This window comes from Callorhinus ursinus, unplaced genomic scaffold (genome assembly GCF_003265705.2).
Source record: "Callorhinus ursinus isolate GAN/ISIS: 27379988/994484 unplaced genomic scaffold, GSC_fseal_2.0 scaffold19, whole genome shotgun sequence".
Lineage (NCBI taxonomy): Eukaryota > Metazoa > Chordata > Mammalia > Carnivora > Otariidae > Callorhinus > Callorhinus ursinus.
The window spans coordinates 18692565-18707262 of NW_027397081.1; the positions used below are offsets into that span (position 1 = coordinate 18692565).

Genomic DNA, 14698 nt, shown 5'->3' on the forward strand with positions numbered 1-14698 from the left:
TTGATCCATTCAAAAATTACTCATTGCAAATTCCCGGACCGCTAGGAGCAGAGAAGGAAGGGGGCGGAGGAGAGAGGGCTGCTGGAGGCGCCGCGCTGGGGGCACCCGGGGGCCCGAGCAGCTGACGGCTGGTCCGGCCCAAGCAGCCCGCGGGCCGCTCTGGCTCCGGTGGCCTCACCAGGAAGCGTCAGTCTCGACTCTGGGGAAGCTCCGAGCGCCGCCTCCGTCGCCGCCGCCGCCTCCCGCCCGGCGCCCGGTCCCCGAGCCCCCTCCCCTGCTCCCTCCCGGACGCTCGTGGCTCGGGCGCTTTCCCCGGCAATGGCTGGCCGCTGAGCCATGGCTCAGTACGGCCACCCCGGCCCGCTCGGCATGGCTGCGAGAGAGGAGCTGTACAGCAAAGTCACCCCGCGGAGGAGCCGCCAGCAGCGCCCGGGCACCATCAAGCATGGATCGGCGCTGGACGTGCTGCTCTCCATGGGCTTCCCCAGAGCCCGCGCGTAAGTGGCAGGGCTCGCGCCCCTCGCCGCCCCCCGCGGCCGGCCCTCGGCTTCGCTCCGGCTCGCCTCCCCGCGCCGACCCGCCGGGCGGCGCGCTCCCCGCTGCCCACCACCTGCCGGGTCAGGACCCGCGCGCGGGCGGCCCGGGACTCGGCCCCTCCCGGCGCGGGTGCCGGGGCAGGCGCCGCGCGGGAGCGCTGGGCGGGCGGGGGCCCCTGCTGAGGGTGCCGGAGGTGAGGCACGGGCGAGGGCACCGGCGTCGGCTCCCAGGTATCGTGCCCGGCGGCCGGCCCCCGTAGTGGGGCTAAGCCGGTGTCTCGCGGGCTCCCCGAGGTCTCCAGCGCCCGGCCCCCGGGGAGGCGGGGCCCCACCGAGGATTCGGGCACCCTCTGGATCCGGAACGCTGGGCTGGCTGAGGATCCTCCGATGGCTGGGAAAGGGCAAGGGACCTCGGGGCGGAGGTCTCACTGCAGCGGCTTCCAGCTCCGGATGTCGCTCTCCGGTTCGGTCTCCCTCCGGAGTAGGAGGAGCGGGAGCGTGGGTGTTGCTGCGTGTTCATTGATAGGGAGGATGGAATGAGAAGGAGAAGCGATTCCTCCTGGGGACCTGGGTTCTCGTCAGTGGTGACGGCAGCGCGGAAATCTGTGGGTGCCTGAGAGTAAGAAGGGGAGCTGTCCTCCCTCATCCTTCTAACCCTTGGAGGGTGGGGTGGGGAAGGGCTGAGCGAGCGCAGGTGGCAGTCCCTGGAGCCCGCTGGGAAGAGGCCTGGCCGCCTGCACAGGTCAGTGGCAGCAGGAGTCTTCTTAAGCTGGTCAACCAAGACCGTGGGGCTGGAACCCTGCCTAGGAGGAAGCCAAGGCCCGGCGGCCAGGCCCTTCTCCTTTGGTTAATTTCTTAGGTGGGGACACAAGGCCTGCGATCCTGGGGGGGCGGGGGCGCTGCTTCTTTGAATGACATCACCTAAACGGGAGAGTTGGGCAAACTTTATCAGGAAGGGCCAAGCTGATGAAAAAAAAAAATTTTTTTCTCTCCCCTTTTGTCAGGTGGCAAGTCTAGGTTACCCTTCCCCAGCCTCTGGGCAAACCTTGCTTACTCTATTCTTTACTAACTTGGCTGTGACCTTGTAACCAAAGCACGTCCCTGGTTTTATCTTTCCACCCAGCCCGCTGGGACAGTCAGGAAAGTGGGCCTTGGAAAGTCGGGAAACAGACTGATGTTTTTCACTCCAGTTGACTTCCAAGCGATGGGGCTCCAGTTCCTGATGCCCGAGTTACAGAGAAAATGGGGTGGGCTCTGCAGGGCTGTGTCAGGTGTGGATGCTGCAAGTTATGTCCTTATTCTGGTGGATGGCTGTGCACGCCTCTCCTTAAGGCCAGGAGGTAGGGGCTGGGGAGTCTGCTGGGCAGTGCTGCAGAATTAGCACAGGCCCCCCGGCATCTAGGCCAACATTAAGGACCTAAGTTACTCAATTGAGGGAAGAAATACTTAACTGAACTCCTCAGACTGTCATGTTTGCTATTCAAACCTGCTTTAAAGGGGCGTCGGCATCTTTTTTCCTGCACTGGGTCCGGGAGGTCTTGTCCATGTCCCAACAGATTGGGATGATGGTCTAATTTTGGCTGGTTCAACCCCTGAGATCTCGTAATAGCTAGCATTTAGGGAGTACTTATTATATGCTATTCCAAGCACTTTATCTTTATTAACCATTGTATCCTCCTAGCAACACAATGAGAAAGGTAACATGTATGCCCATTTTATGCATTTGGAGACAGAGGCTTAGTAATGTTATATAACTTGCTCAGAGTCAGAACACTAAGCAGTAAGGCTGGGATTCAATCCGCCAGGGTGTCTGCTCACCCTCACATCCAGAGCCCAGGCACAATGAGTTAATGTACGTAAAATGCTTAGTGCAATGCCTGGCATGTTGTGGATGATTATTAGGTGTTAGCTACTGTATTAGTTTCTGGGGCTGCTATAACAAACGGCCACAAACTGGGTGGCTTAAAACAACGGAAATGTATTTTCTCCTAGTTCTGGAGGCAAGAAGCCCTAAATCAGTGTCACTGGGCTGAAATCAAGGTGTCGGCAGGGCTGTGCTTCCTCTGGAGGTTCCGGGGGAGAATCCATCCCTTGCCTCATCCATGGCTTTGTGGCTGTTGGCATCGGTTGGCTTGTGGCTGCATCGTGTGGGTCGAGGAGATCTCGGAATGCACGGTCACATTGCTTTGCTATCTGTGTCGAATCTCCCTCTGCCTCTTTCCTGCAAAGACACTAGTGATTGCTCTTAGGGCCTCTCCAGATCATTCAGGATAGATAGCCTTGCCATCTAAGGATCCTTTATCACATCTGCAAAATCTCCTCCCCCCCCTTTATTTCTTTTGTTTTTACCATAAAGCAATGTTCACGGTTCCAGGGATTAGGACTTGGAGAGCTTTTGGGGAGCCATTATTCAGCCTATCACAGCTAGTAGGATTATGACTAGCACTGCCTCTCTTTACTGAAAGAGTGACTGAGTGGGTCCTCATGGAACAGCCTGGGCAGGAGGGGAGTTGGCTTTGCTGTTCTGTCTCCATCACATTCCCTGTCTGGGAGAGGGCAGAGCCCTTGGCTGTTACCTGATCTAGTTCTACTCTCCCTGGGCTGCCAAGTTAAGAAGACAGAGAGCCAGGGCATCGGGCTTAGCTTCTGAGAAGCCTCTTTCTTAGACCTTAACCTTAGAGGAAGGGGCGTGAAGAAATTGCAAGCAGGGGGGAGCGGTGATAATTTTCTGGGTTCTGGGAGACGTGGCTGGGATGCATCAAGGAGGGATGAGAGGGATGTTTGGAACACAGCCCTTTGGAGAGACTGGTGGTAGCCAAGGCCAACAGCTCTGGTTTCCCTTTGGGTGTAACTGGGTCTGGTGTTATGCAGCAGCAGGAGGAGACCTTCCACCGGGCTCTGGGTGGGCCGGCAGAGAGCTCAGGCCAGCAAGGCCCAGGTCCCATTCCAGCCCGTGTTGTGCTGTGGTCTTGGATAAGTCACCTAACTCCTCAGGGCCTCACTGGCTTCCTCTGAGGGGAACAGGACTAATTCGTGCACGCTTATTAACTGCTTGACAGAGCTAAGGGAGAGGAGTACTGAGCCAGCTGGGTGAGCTCGGGGTATGTTCCCTCTAGCTCATCACTCCCTCAGAGCTGAACTATGTTTTTTCCATCCCACCCTATTACCTTCGGTCCACAAACACTGCTGTAGAAGGACCTGCCATAGGGAGGACTGAGAAGTAGCGATTTTTCCTGGGGGTGTGTGTGTGTGTGTGTGTGTGTGTGTGTGAGCACCAGGTAAGGAGGTGTTAGGGAGGCCTCAGGAAGGAAACTTGCAAGGGGCCAAAATGGCCTATCCCTTCCTTTCCTCCCCCCCCCCCTTATACCTGTTAGCTCTTCTAAAAGTTCCCATTCCAAAAATTCTAAAAAGAAAGGTCCAGCTTGGTCAAGACTGGAGTGAGTTTGGTGGGAAGGCAAAGGAACGATGTGCTGAACAAAGGCCTGGGGAAGGGGATGTCTGGGGGCCAGGAGAGAAGGTGGGTGGGAAACTCTGAGGGGGATTATTGCTTTGCTACTTGATTTCATACCATCCCCTACTGGCCTCTGTGGTTTGTGGGGGAGCGAAGCTCTTATCTCTTGTATCTTCTGCAGCTTGAGGCCAAGGGTGTGAGCATCACCTCACCATTGAATTTGAGGAGTCCTCGCCGATACACCTTTGACCTTTAATTTTGTTTTGGTTGGTTTGGTTTGAGGCTGCCTGTGTCTAGAACTCTGCCTCTAGCAAATGGCTTTAATGTTTGCTGGTGATGGAGAGATACAGTCTTGCAAAAGGACTTGGTAGCAGGGATTCCATGGCCCAAGCGCTAGTCCAGCTTCTGACTGAGGAAGCTCTTAGGTCTTCCATTTTCCTCAACATTCCTGCACAGCTTCTGTGCCCAGCAACACTTGTCCTGTGTTGCTCACGAGGCTTTGTGAAGACACAGTGAGTCACAGGCAGGAAAGGACTTAGAATAGCTGAAAATATAACGTGGACACCGGACAGAGAGGATTATGGTTTTATTGTGTTGATTGGAAGAACAGGAGGTGAGGTGGTTCGCTGGCTGACATCTCCAGCAAAGATATACCTGTGGCAGAGGCCGTCCTTTTTTCCTCCAGGGAATATTTGAACAATGCCTACCTAGTCAAAGAGCAGGACAGTGGAAGAAGGAAAGAGCTGGCGTAAGCATATTTGACTTCGCTTTGGACAGTAAGCTGCATTAGCTATGCCTCAGCGCCCAAAGATAAAACACCTTCAGAGCTGGCTGCACATGGAATTGCAAGGCACCTTGCACGGCCCATGCAGTAAAGTATCCAGTTTCTCTGGCCTTCTCCAGATTACCTGGTGGTTGACATTGGAGCCTCTAAAAGTACTCAGTCAACTCAGCATCTCCGAGTTGTGGCCGATTCTGGTGGAGGGGGCTGCTGTAGCTGCTTTCCCCGGGGGCCTTGGGTAGAGAGAGGACACAAACGGCGGACCACCTGGAGCTGGAGGGACCTTCTAGATGGGCAGGGCAAAGGACTCGAAGCTACCCATCATGACCGCGCACCCACACAAAAGTTCCTCTACGTCTCTCTGTTATTTTGCAGTCGGAAAATTGCTCTCATGCACCCAAGAGCCCTCTTGATTGGCACAGAAGTCCTCTGGGGTACAGTGCAGGATGGAAGACTTGTTTTAAAGATGAAGAGGCTTGAGGCTCGGAGGAGCTCGGCGGGCACTTGACCTGCATGGGGCCCAGTCACCATGAAAGTCTTGAGCTAAAACTGCGAGTCCAGTGACCTTCCCAGGCTGCACAGAGACCCTGGTTCAAAAGGGAAGACTGACAGGCATTGTTATTTTTAACTTTATTGAGGTATCATTTATGTACCTGAAACTAAATCTATTTACAGATTGATCAGTTTTGCCAAATGCATACACCCGTGGCATCCCCACCACAAGACCCAGCACTTGCCTGTCACCCCTAAAAGTCTCCTTGTGCCCCTTTCCACCCTCTTCCTGGGGAACCGGTCTGCTTTCTGTCGCTACAGATTAGTTTGCATTTTCTAGATCTGCAAGGAAGCGGAATCCTACAGCGCATCTTCTTGTGCCTGCCTGGCTTCTTCCCTCCGCGTAATATTTTGGAGAGTCTTCCATGATGCTGCATGAATCAGTAGTTCATCTCCTTGTATTGCTAGTAGACCACGATGTATTTGAATTTGCTGGTAATACAATTGTAACCCCTTGCACAGAGCTTCTACGGAAATTCCACTATGCCCTAGTAATATTACCTTAGGTTTTTAGACCCCTTTAGAGAAGACAAAGCAGATTTATATGCATAATCATGATCAAGTCTCAGACCTTGATGGTTTCATGAGAAAACTAAGTGCCACAGAGAGTGAAGAGTATCGTTCTTCGTGACTCTGTCCGGGGGTTTTTGTCACCACCCTGCCCCCTTTCCTTGGCTGCCTCAGACTCAGACTGCTTTTCACTGAGGTGCAGTCATTAGATCTCAGAGCTAGAGGCTTGGCTTTTCAGAGAAGCCACATGCAAACCTAGCGAATCTGTGTCTCTCACCAGTTCTTCTCTGGCCAGTGACCAGGGCGGCTGGGGTATCGTCGCCAGCCCCATCCCCGCAGGTGTCTGATGCGCACGCGCGCACGTGTGTGTGTGTGTGTGTGTGTGTGTGTGTGTGTGTGTGAGAGAGAGAGAGAGAGAGAGAGAGAGACGGGGGGGGCCTCTACTTGTGCAGCAGGGCACGGAAGAGACCCCAGCATTATCTGCCCAAGACACACAAGTCTAGCCTGTGCCTGGTCAGGCAGCCAGGACACTTTGGGCAATTTGCTGGAAGTGCCATGCTTTAATTTCCTGGCCCGGAAAATGTCGATAATAACAGTACTTACCTTATAGGATTGTTGTAAAGGCCAACGGTGCTGTCCCATGCAAACAGCCACGGAGTCTGTGGCATCCGGTGAGCCCTGGGTAAAGACGGGGATGTTCCTGCTGCAATGGTGATTTTATTCTGCTTGGCTTCTTTGGGGCCTGCTTCCTGGGCTGCCTCCACTGTTCATCTCCCTGCTCCTCACCACTCTGTGGGCATGAAGTCGTGAGTAGGGCGTGGAGGCTGTGCCTTCCCTCAGTACCTGGGTTCTGTTCCCCAGCGCCTCTGTCTGCAGAGTGCCCCGAGGGATGCAAGGCTGAGGAGAAGCAGACCTGGAGCAGGGCCTGTGCCGCCCAAGCTGTTGATTATAATAAATGGCCCGGGTTGGGGATGTGCAGGAGTGCCAGATGGTTGTCTTCTGATTAGTCTCAAATGGAATCAGACTCTAGCGCTAGAGAGAGAGAGAGAGAGAGAGAGAGAATCTCACTCGAGAGCAGCTTCTCTGCACCGTGATGGGCACAGTCCTTGCAGGATGGAGCAGCTGCTGGAGAGGAAGATGCTTTTGGTCCCCATTGGGGCTGACAGCTCTTGTCTCCTTCATTGGAGGATTTTCCCAGGGGCCACTGCATGTCCCTCAGAGGCTTCTGGGAGAATGTCCCAGGGGAGGATGGATGGACAGATGGAGCAGGGGCCTCCGCCCTCCAGACCTTCTGTTGGGGGCTCAGGGTTATGTGATAGGAGATCTCCTTTCGGGTTGGCCCCTCTCGCCACCATCCTTGTATTCCTGGTGCCTTTGCAGGCATGTTCTTTGCCAATTACTGTTTCTGGGGCTGAGGCCTCTTGGGAATGCCTCAGATGAACATCCAGAAATTATCTGAGTTCTTACGAGGTGCATGGTATCCTACCAAATTCTGTGCAGTTCTCAGGAGGAAAAGATGAATGCCGACTTTCACTGACCCTCTGAAGTCAGCTATTGGAGCCTGGCACTCCGTCTAGCTGGCTGCACTTCGTCCCCAGTGACCCCCCGAGGGGCAGGTGTGCTTCTTCTAGGCCTGGGTGAACAACACTTTACAGATAGTGTGAAGGTTCTGCGCTCAGCTCACACCCCACTGGTAGCCCAGCGGTTGTGGAAAGCAAACTCAGTTTACCTTTCTTTCAGACCCCGGCTTTGCGCTCTTGCTCTGCTCTCGCTTATTGGTTGTTTTTTGGGTTCACACCCATCTTTGTCTTTTCCCAGGGCTCAGTCTTCCCAACTGTAAATGGGGTTGAAGTCAACCACATTTGAGGCGCTCTGGAGGCTCGAGGGTGACATGGACACATGGTTTTGGACAGCACAGGATGTTTTCACCGAGTCTTGTATTTCTGTTTTTGTTTTGTTTTATTTTCCCCAGTGCTTTACTGTCAAATTCTTCTCTTCTCCCTTTAAATAAAACTTTTTGGGACTGACTACTGATATTCTAGAGAGTAAATAAACAGAAAGAAAGAAGGATAGCAGCCAATTACATGGCGAGGGGGGAGAGTCATTTAAGCAGTATACAATAGTATCATTTTCAAATTGGTACACAATGGGCTCTCTTGCATAAAACAAAGTGCTGGTTAAATGAAAGAGGAGGTTAGTGCCTTGAGCCCCACCCCTGGGGGAAATAAATGGCTCATGGGCACCTTTTTAATTAAAGGGGCACCTTCCCTTCTGGAAGTCACCAGCTGTTTGTGTAACGATTCACATTGTGTTCCTTTGCCCCAGTGGAAGCATGAACACTCTCGTACCTAAAGCAACAGTGGCAATGAACTCCACCAGGACTAGGGCTGTTGCCACACACAGTGGGAAGCTGGAAGAAACACCAGCAGAAAGCAGAGAGCAGCAGTCTGGCAAATGCCAAGAGGAAGCTGATAGCACAGATGGCCAGAGGCAGCCCAACAGTTCGGATTTCTTTTCAGGTGTTGTTGAATCAGCCTTCTCTATGAATCAGGTAGCAGGCTTGTTTAGAATCCTGCTTCCGGGTTGACTGTGCCCCATTCAAAAATATTGACGGTGAGCATTCACCCTCTAAATGTTTCTTCTCTGATCTCGGGTAGGAAGCACTTAACAGGGAAGAAATCTGCCTCCAATCACTGCTTTTGTGTACAGTCTTATTTAAACACAGACACACGCTCAGAACAACATGGGGTTGCTGGAGTTCTGAACTAGTGACCTCACCTATGTCATCCCTTGAGTGGACTGTGGACCCAGCATTTGTCCGCTTTCTGCTTTCTGCTGAAGCAGATTTCGCCCACCCTGGGGAACTAGTTCAATCACAATGCATTTCGCTTCTCTTCCCTGAGCTTCCTTTCACCCACCCTCCACCTCTCCCCACCTCCCTCCCTTCCTCTCTCTTCTTCTTCCTTTCTTTTCTGGTCTCTTATCCCTCAAGCCTTATTAGGCTGCACCCTGTGAAGCACGGAGGGAAGAGAGAGGGTCATCCCTAGATTACCTGCAAAGATACCAAGTACTTTGTCCCGGGTCTGCAGCCACTTCAACCCACCGTGATATTTTTTCTCTTCGGGGCCTCTTCTGACATATCCTGACAAATGAAATCTGAAGAACAAGACAAGGAGAGAAAAAAAAAAAAAAAAGAAAAAAAGCCAGACAAACACCATATGGTTTTACATATATGTAGAATCTAAAAAACAAAACAAATGAATAAACAAACAAACAAAAGCAGAAACAGGCGCATCAATATGGAGAACAACAGTGATGGTTGCCAAAGGTGCGGGGACAGGCAAAATGGGTGTAGGGGAGGAGGAGGTACAGGCCCCCATTATGGAATGAATAAGGCACAGCATAAGGAATATAGTCAATGCTGCTATACATAGTAGTGTTGGATATGACTGATGGTAGCTGCACTTGCGGTGGGCACGGCATTCCATATAGTCTTGTCAAATCACTCTGTTGTACACCTGAAACCAATATAACATTATGTGTCAACTAGACTTCAACAGAATTTAAAAAAACAACCACTCAATTTTGCATATGTGTTATCTCCATCAAACGTTTCCTTGGCAATGCCAATTTTTTTTTAATGTTTATACACTTCACCACGTATTTATGAGCAACTATGATAGCCTATTCTAACAGGAGTTATAAAGAGTACAGAGCATCATTATATATAATCTCTGCCCTCAGGAACTGGCAATTCAGTGTGGAAGACAGAAAATGATAATAAAGTGTGATCGGTGTGCTGCCAGAGATAGATGCAGGGTGTAGGTGAGGAGGTGAGCAGGGTGCTGTAACCAGACAGGGAGGCCTGAAGGAAATTCAAGGTGTGAACAAGATGGCAGCAGGACCCTTCAGTTTGAGAGGTGGGAGTTTGGGAAGATCAGTGGTAGACCATTTGAACGATTTCATATTATACCACAATGGAAGATAGAAGCAGATTTTAATCTAAAAGTGGGTCTCTTGACTCACTCTGCTCAACACTCTCTCACCTTCTCCCCCTCTGTTACCGTCTAGCTCAGAAAGAAAAGGAAACGTGTTGGCTACCAAAAGACAGAGCTGGCCCATAGTTGGGCCTGACTTGAGGTTTAACATTATTTCGTTTACTCTTCCACTGGGCATTTACTGAGTGCCAACTGTATGCCAGGAACTTGTCATGGATGTGAAAGTTGTCTTCCTTCTCCAAGAGCTCAGCCTTCCTCAAGAGAGCAGGACATATAAACCTAAAATGCGCTATCATAATATGATTGTTGCTGTAGTCAAAGTTTGAAAAAACCCCTGTGGGACCACAGAAAAAACAATTAGCGCAACTTGAGAAGGTTGAGGAAAGCAGAGGAGGTGATAATTAAGGCAGACCTTAAATAATGAGGAGAGCTTTTCTGGGCAGAGAGGAGGGGAGACATTCCAGTCAGAGAGAAGAGCTTGGCTTCAGAGCCGCGGCCCCGGGGGGCTGGGACTGGGGGGGAAGGAGACAGAGAGGTAGTGAGAGGCGAGGTGGAGAAATGAGTCGGGACCAGACTGTTTCCTGGAGATTGTAGCAGAAGGCATGGCAGTAGCTGTAAAGAACAGGCAGAGTGAAAAGAAAAGGAAAGAAACCAACCCCCAAGGATAGTATTGTCGGGGGCCAGCTGGTGGGTAGAGTAGAAAGAAGGTGAAGGAAGCTAAGAGGGATGGTCCAAGAGGCAGGAAAAGAACAAAATGACAGGTGTCCTGGAAGAAGACGGGAGAAGAGAATTTCATGAAAAAGACTGAGGTCAAAAAAACGTCCCATCGCCTCTGCAGTGCCCAAGTGAGTGAAGTCGGTGGTCGTGAATGAGGTGTTCCCAGATGGAGATTCCAAAGCCTCTCTGTAGGGTTTCCGGTAATCCTCTTCAGCACCCCCAAACTCCTGAGGATCAGGACCCCGGGATCCTGCCCTGCTCTCTGACACTCTTTCCTTGGGCGAATGGGATCTTCTTTCTGAAACGGAGGCAGCTGACTGAGATCTGACTGTGAATGGACCGATGATCTGGAATCTCTGATGTAAGAATCATCTCCCCTTTAGGATTCCCTCGCTGCTAGAGATTTTATGTGCTCCCCCATCCATACCTCGGCACCCGGCCTCCACCCATCCGTATCTGCACTTACCTGCCCTCACTGGAAACTATGTGAGATCGCCGGACCATCTGTGCTGGAGTGACCCTTCCTTCATTTCTTTGTTCAACACATCTTTCCCAGTGGTTACGGCATGCTGGTCAATGCTGTGGATAAACCACTGAGAAAAATTCTCAGCTCCTCCTCTCTTTGGTCTCCAGCTGAGATCTCAGCCTGCTCATTTTCTCTAATTTCCTTTCTCCAGTAAGCTCCTGCCACCAGGTCCTCTCCATCAGAAAGAGCTCATCAAGGAGTGTTGGGGATCTATGCTCTGTCTATAAGACATCAAGATTCGCGAGGAGGCTGGTGGTCAGGGACCAGAGCACCTTCCGTGTACCTGAGGGAAGGCGTTGTCCAGTCTTCTAAGTCACTGCAAGTTGTCCTGCACACGTGGGCCCACCTGCACTCACCTACAACGTGGAGACGAGTGGGGATGTGTGGAATATGAATGGCTGATGGCTTTATTGGGTGCTCTGGAAGGAAATGCTAGAGGAAAGAAGGGGGAGAAAGAAACAAGCAGAAGACCCTGAAGTGGGGGTAAGTACATTTACCCCAAAGAAAGTACATTTACCCCAAAGAAAGGGAAGTTGTACTTTGTGTGGTAGGTTTTATGTGAGCATTGGATTTCTGAGAGTTGGTGGACATGGACAATGTACAGAATAATACATGGTTTTAAATTTAGGTGATTTGGTGAGTGATGGTTGCTCATGGGTTGCCAAAGGATGTGAAAATTAGTGACATCTTTGTTTAAAAAATTATTTATTTATTTGACAGAGAGAGAGAGAGAGCACAAGCTGGGGGAACAGTAGGCAGAGGGAGAGGGAGAAGCAGGCTCCCCGCTGAGCCAGGAGCCAGACGTGAGGCTTGATCCCAGGACCCTGGGATCATGACCTTGAGTCGAAGGCAGATGCTTAACCAACTGAGCCCCCTGGGCACCCCGTGAACGTCTAGAACACAATACTTTGTGAAAGCTCTAGATAACAGAAAGCGTACGTAGATAGAGGTGTTCAAGAAATGTTAATCATTATTCACATCTTAGACTGCACCTCGTATTTAACTGCATGATAGAAATCACTTGCCCCTGGCTTGAGAGTCACGTATGAGGAATGATAGGACTTGCTTCAGGGTGAAGAAGCTCATACAAGGTTCCTGCCCTCGATTTGGGACGACTCCTGTATCTCTGTTGAAACAGAGTGTTCCTGCATCAAAAAGACCTGTAGAGACAGAATCTCAGAAATGTATAGCTAGCATTGCTTGTGGAGCTTGTCCAGTCCAACTTCCTCTTTCTACATAGAAGTAAAATGAGACAAACAAATGAAGTGACTTTTTCAAGACCACCAGCTGGTCTGTGACAGAAGCAGACCTTAGGCCTCCTGACTCCCAGGCCAGAACATGGTTTCTTTTTTATATACATCAGGCTACTTCCCTGAGTGCAGGCTCTGCCTCCAAGAAGGAGATTGCTAACAAGGCTTTCTGGCTCTGTTTTCGGGAGGAATGGACTGGGTTTTTATCTTGATTAGCCCTTTCACACAGTTTCTCTGCCTTTTCTCTCCCTTTCGCTCCCCTCCTTCTGTCTGCCATGTGTTTACATCTCAGCCTGAGGAAGAGGCAGCTAACTTGTCTATGGCTAGTTGGAGTGGTCACCTCTGGGAAGAAGGGTGGGCTGGGTGGGCACGGGAGCATCACACCGGTGGTAGGGGCGGTGTTGGAGGGGACCCAGAGTTGTCTCAGTTACCCACCTAGGACGGTAAGAACAAATGTTGCCTTCCGCTATGGTGGGGAGAAGACTGGCTTTAGCGACAAAAGGCTGGCTTCAAATTCTGGACCTCATCACTTTCTCATCTCCAAAACCACATCTCAGGATGTGGTTTTGATCAAGTGTTTCAATACGTTGGATGAATCAAAATGAGGCAATGTATATACAAGTAATAAAAAATCACCAAAAATACCCCTGAAAAAAATAATACATTATATGTTTATAAAAATTTTTTTTTTAAAAATCACCAAAAGTCATGCACGTGTAAAGTGATACTACTTATTGTCAGGGGTCGGGTCCTGGTACTTTGAGGCTCTTCCAGAAAGCCTGTGGACTGTTGGTTTTCTGTGACATTTGGTGGGCCGTTCTAATCCTCCCTAACCAAGCTCTCTTGCTTCAGAGAGGCTAATGCTGTGAACGAGGAACATGAGGAGCCCCTTGACAGGCCAGTTGCATCAAAGTGAACACTTCCTTCTGGAAGTTTAAATTTTCACTTCACCCCTTTTGGGAAGTAGGGACATGAGTCATAATGAGTCAGCAAGTGGCTTTTGTGAACAACAAGAGGTTTTGTGACATACAGCACATGTGACCAAAGGCATGTGTAGTAGAGTTTCCTATCGCTACTCGAACAAACTTGTAGTGACTTAAAACAACACAAATTCATTCTCTTAACATCAGGAGATCAGAAATCCACCATGGGCATGATGTGGCCTAAAATCAAGATGGCAATAGAGCTATGCTCTTGCTGGAGGCTCAAGGAGGGAGTCTGTTTCCTTAACTTCGCCCGCTTCCAGAGTGTGCCTGCATTCCTTGGCTCATCGCCCCTTCCTCCATCCACAGAGTGCACCACTCCCACTTGGCCTTCCATCTGTTTCTGCCTCTCCTGCTTCACTGTTTCCTTCAGAAAGACACTAACGACTGCCGTGCTCTGGCTCAAGATGCTGAACTTAGTTACATCTGCAAAGTCCCTTTCACCCTGGAAGGGAACGTACTCATAGGTTCTGGGGATTAGGACGGGGGTATCTTTGGGGGCCATCGTTCTTCTACCATGGCACGTATGTGCGTGTGTAACACTCTCGGTCTGCATGTCCTCCTAGTTTGTGATGTTCTACACAGGACAGAGGTCTACCAGATCTCCTCATTTGCCTTTCCTATACCTAACTCCTCACTGGTTGTCTCGTCGCCCTCATCATTCCAACCCCAGCACCGAATATTCATAGCTAACCCTCGCTGAGTGCCTACTTGGTGCCAGGCAGTATTTTAAAACATTACATGTGCACTATTTTGTTTATTCTTTGTAACAACCTTATGAGATAGAAGCTGTTATCATCCCCATTTTACAGATGAGAACACTGCGGCACAGAAATTTTTAAGTTGCCCAAGACCACACAGCTAGTAAGTGGTAGACCCAAGGGGCAAACCCCAGGCAGTCAGATTCCTGAGTCTGGGTTCCTAACCAGCACCCACAGTGATGATGTGTAGCTGGTGTTTAGTAAAGTTTGATGAGTAGCAGAAGGAAACAAACTTGAGGTCCAGAGAAATGACATGCTGTCTTTAGAATACATAGAACCGGGAGTCAAGAAGGCAACCTGATTGTTTTAATATGTTTAATCTCATTGGTTTAATCTCTTACTGGGCCCAAATAGTTGCAATGTGGTTGGCTGTCTACTGGTTTTGTATAGAGTTACAGTGATATCGTCACCCTTTCTGAAAGCATGTGTATGTGTTGTGTGTACTACCCATCTCAGCTCCAGACTTTGAGAAGACAGGCAGAAGATTGTACTCAGGAGTTTACAGAATAGCATGTCCCTGCCAACCACATCTCCTGGACGCTATCTGTGTTGCAAATTGAACCCTCCACAAGAGACACAGGGAAGCGTGCTCCTATTCCTGTGGCCTCTGTGAGGCTCCTTGGACAGAGTACG

General features: G+C 50.5%; 1 protein-coding gene across 3 annotated transcripts in view; it reads left to right on the plus strand.

Moving 5' to 3' along the window:
• Window positions 1-14698, plus strand: part of UBASH3B (ubiquitin associated and SH3 domain containing B) — a 136510-nt gene continuing 121812 nt past the window's right edge. Inside the window, exon 1 of one of the 3 annotated variants that reach the window (XM_025893398.2) lies at window positions 1-497. In XM_025893398.2, coding sequence (XP_025749183.1) covers window positions 337-497 — 161 coding nt within the window. In that variant the 5' untranslated portion in view covers window positions 1-336. The remainder of the gene's footprint in view (window positions 498-14698) is intronic. The other 2 variants (XM_025893395.2, XM_025893396.2) reach the window with 2 other exon arrangements.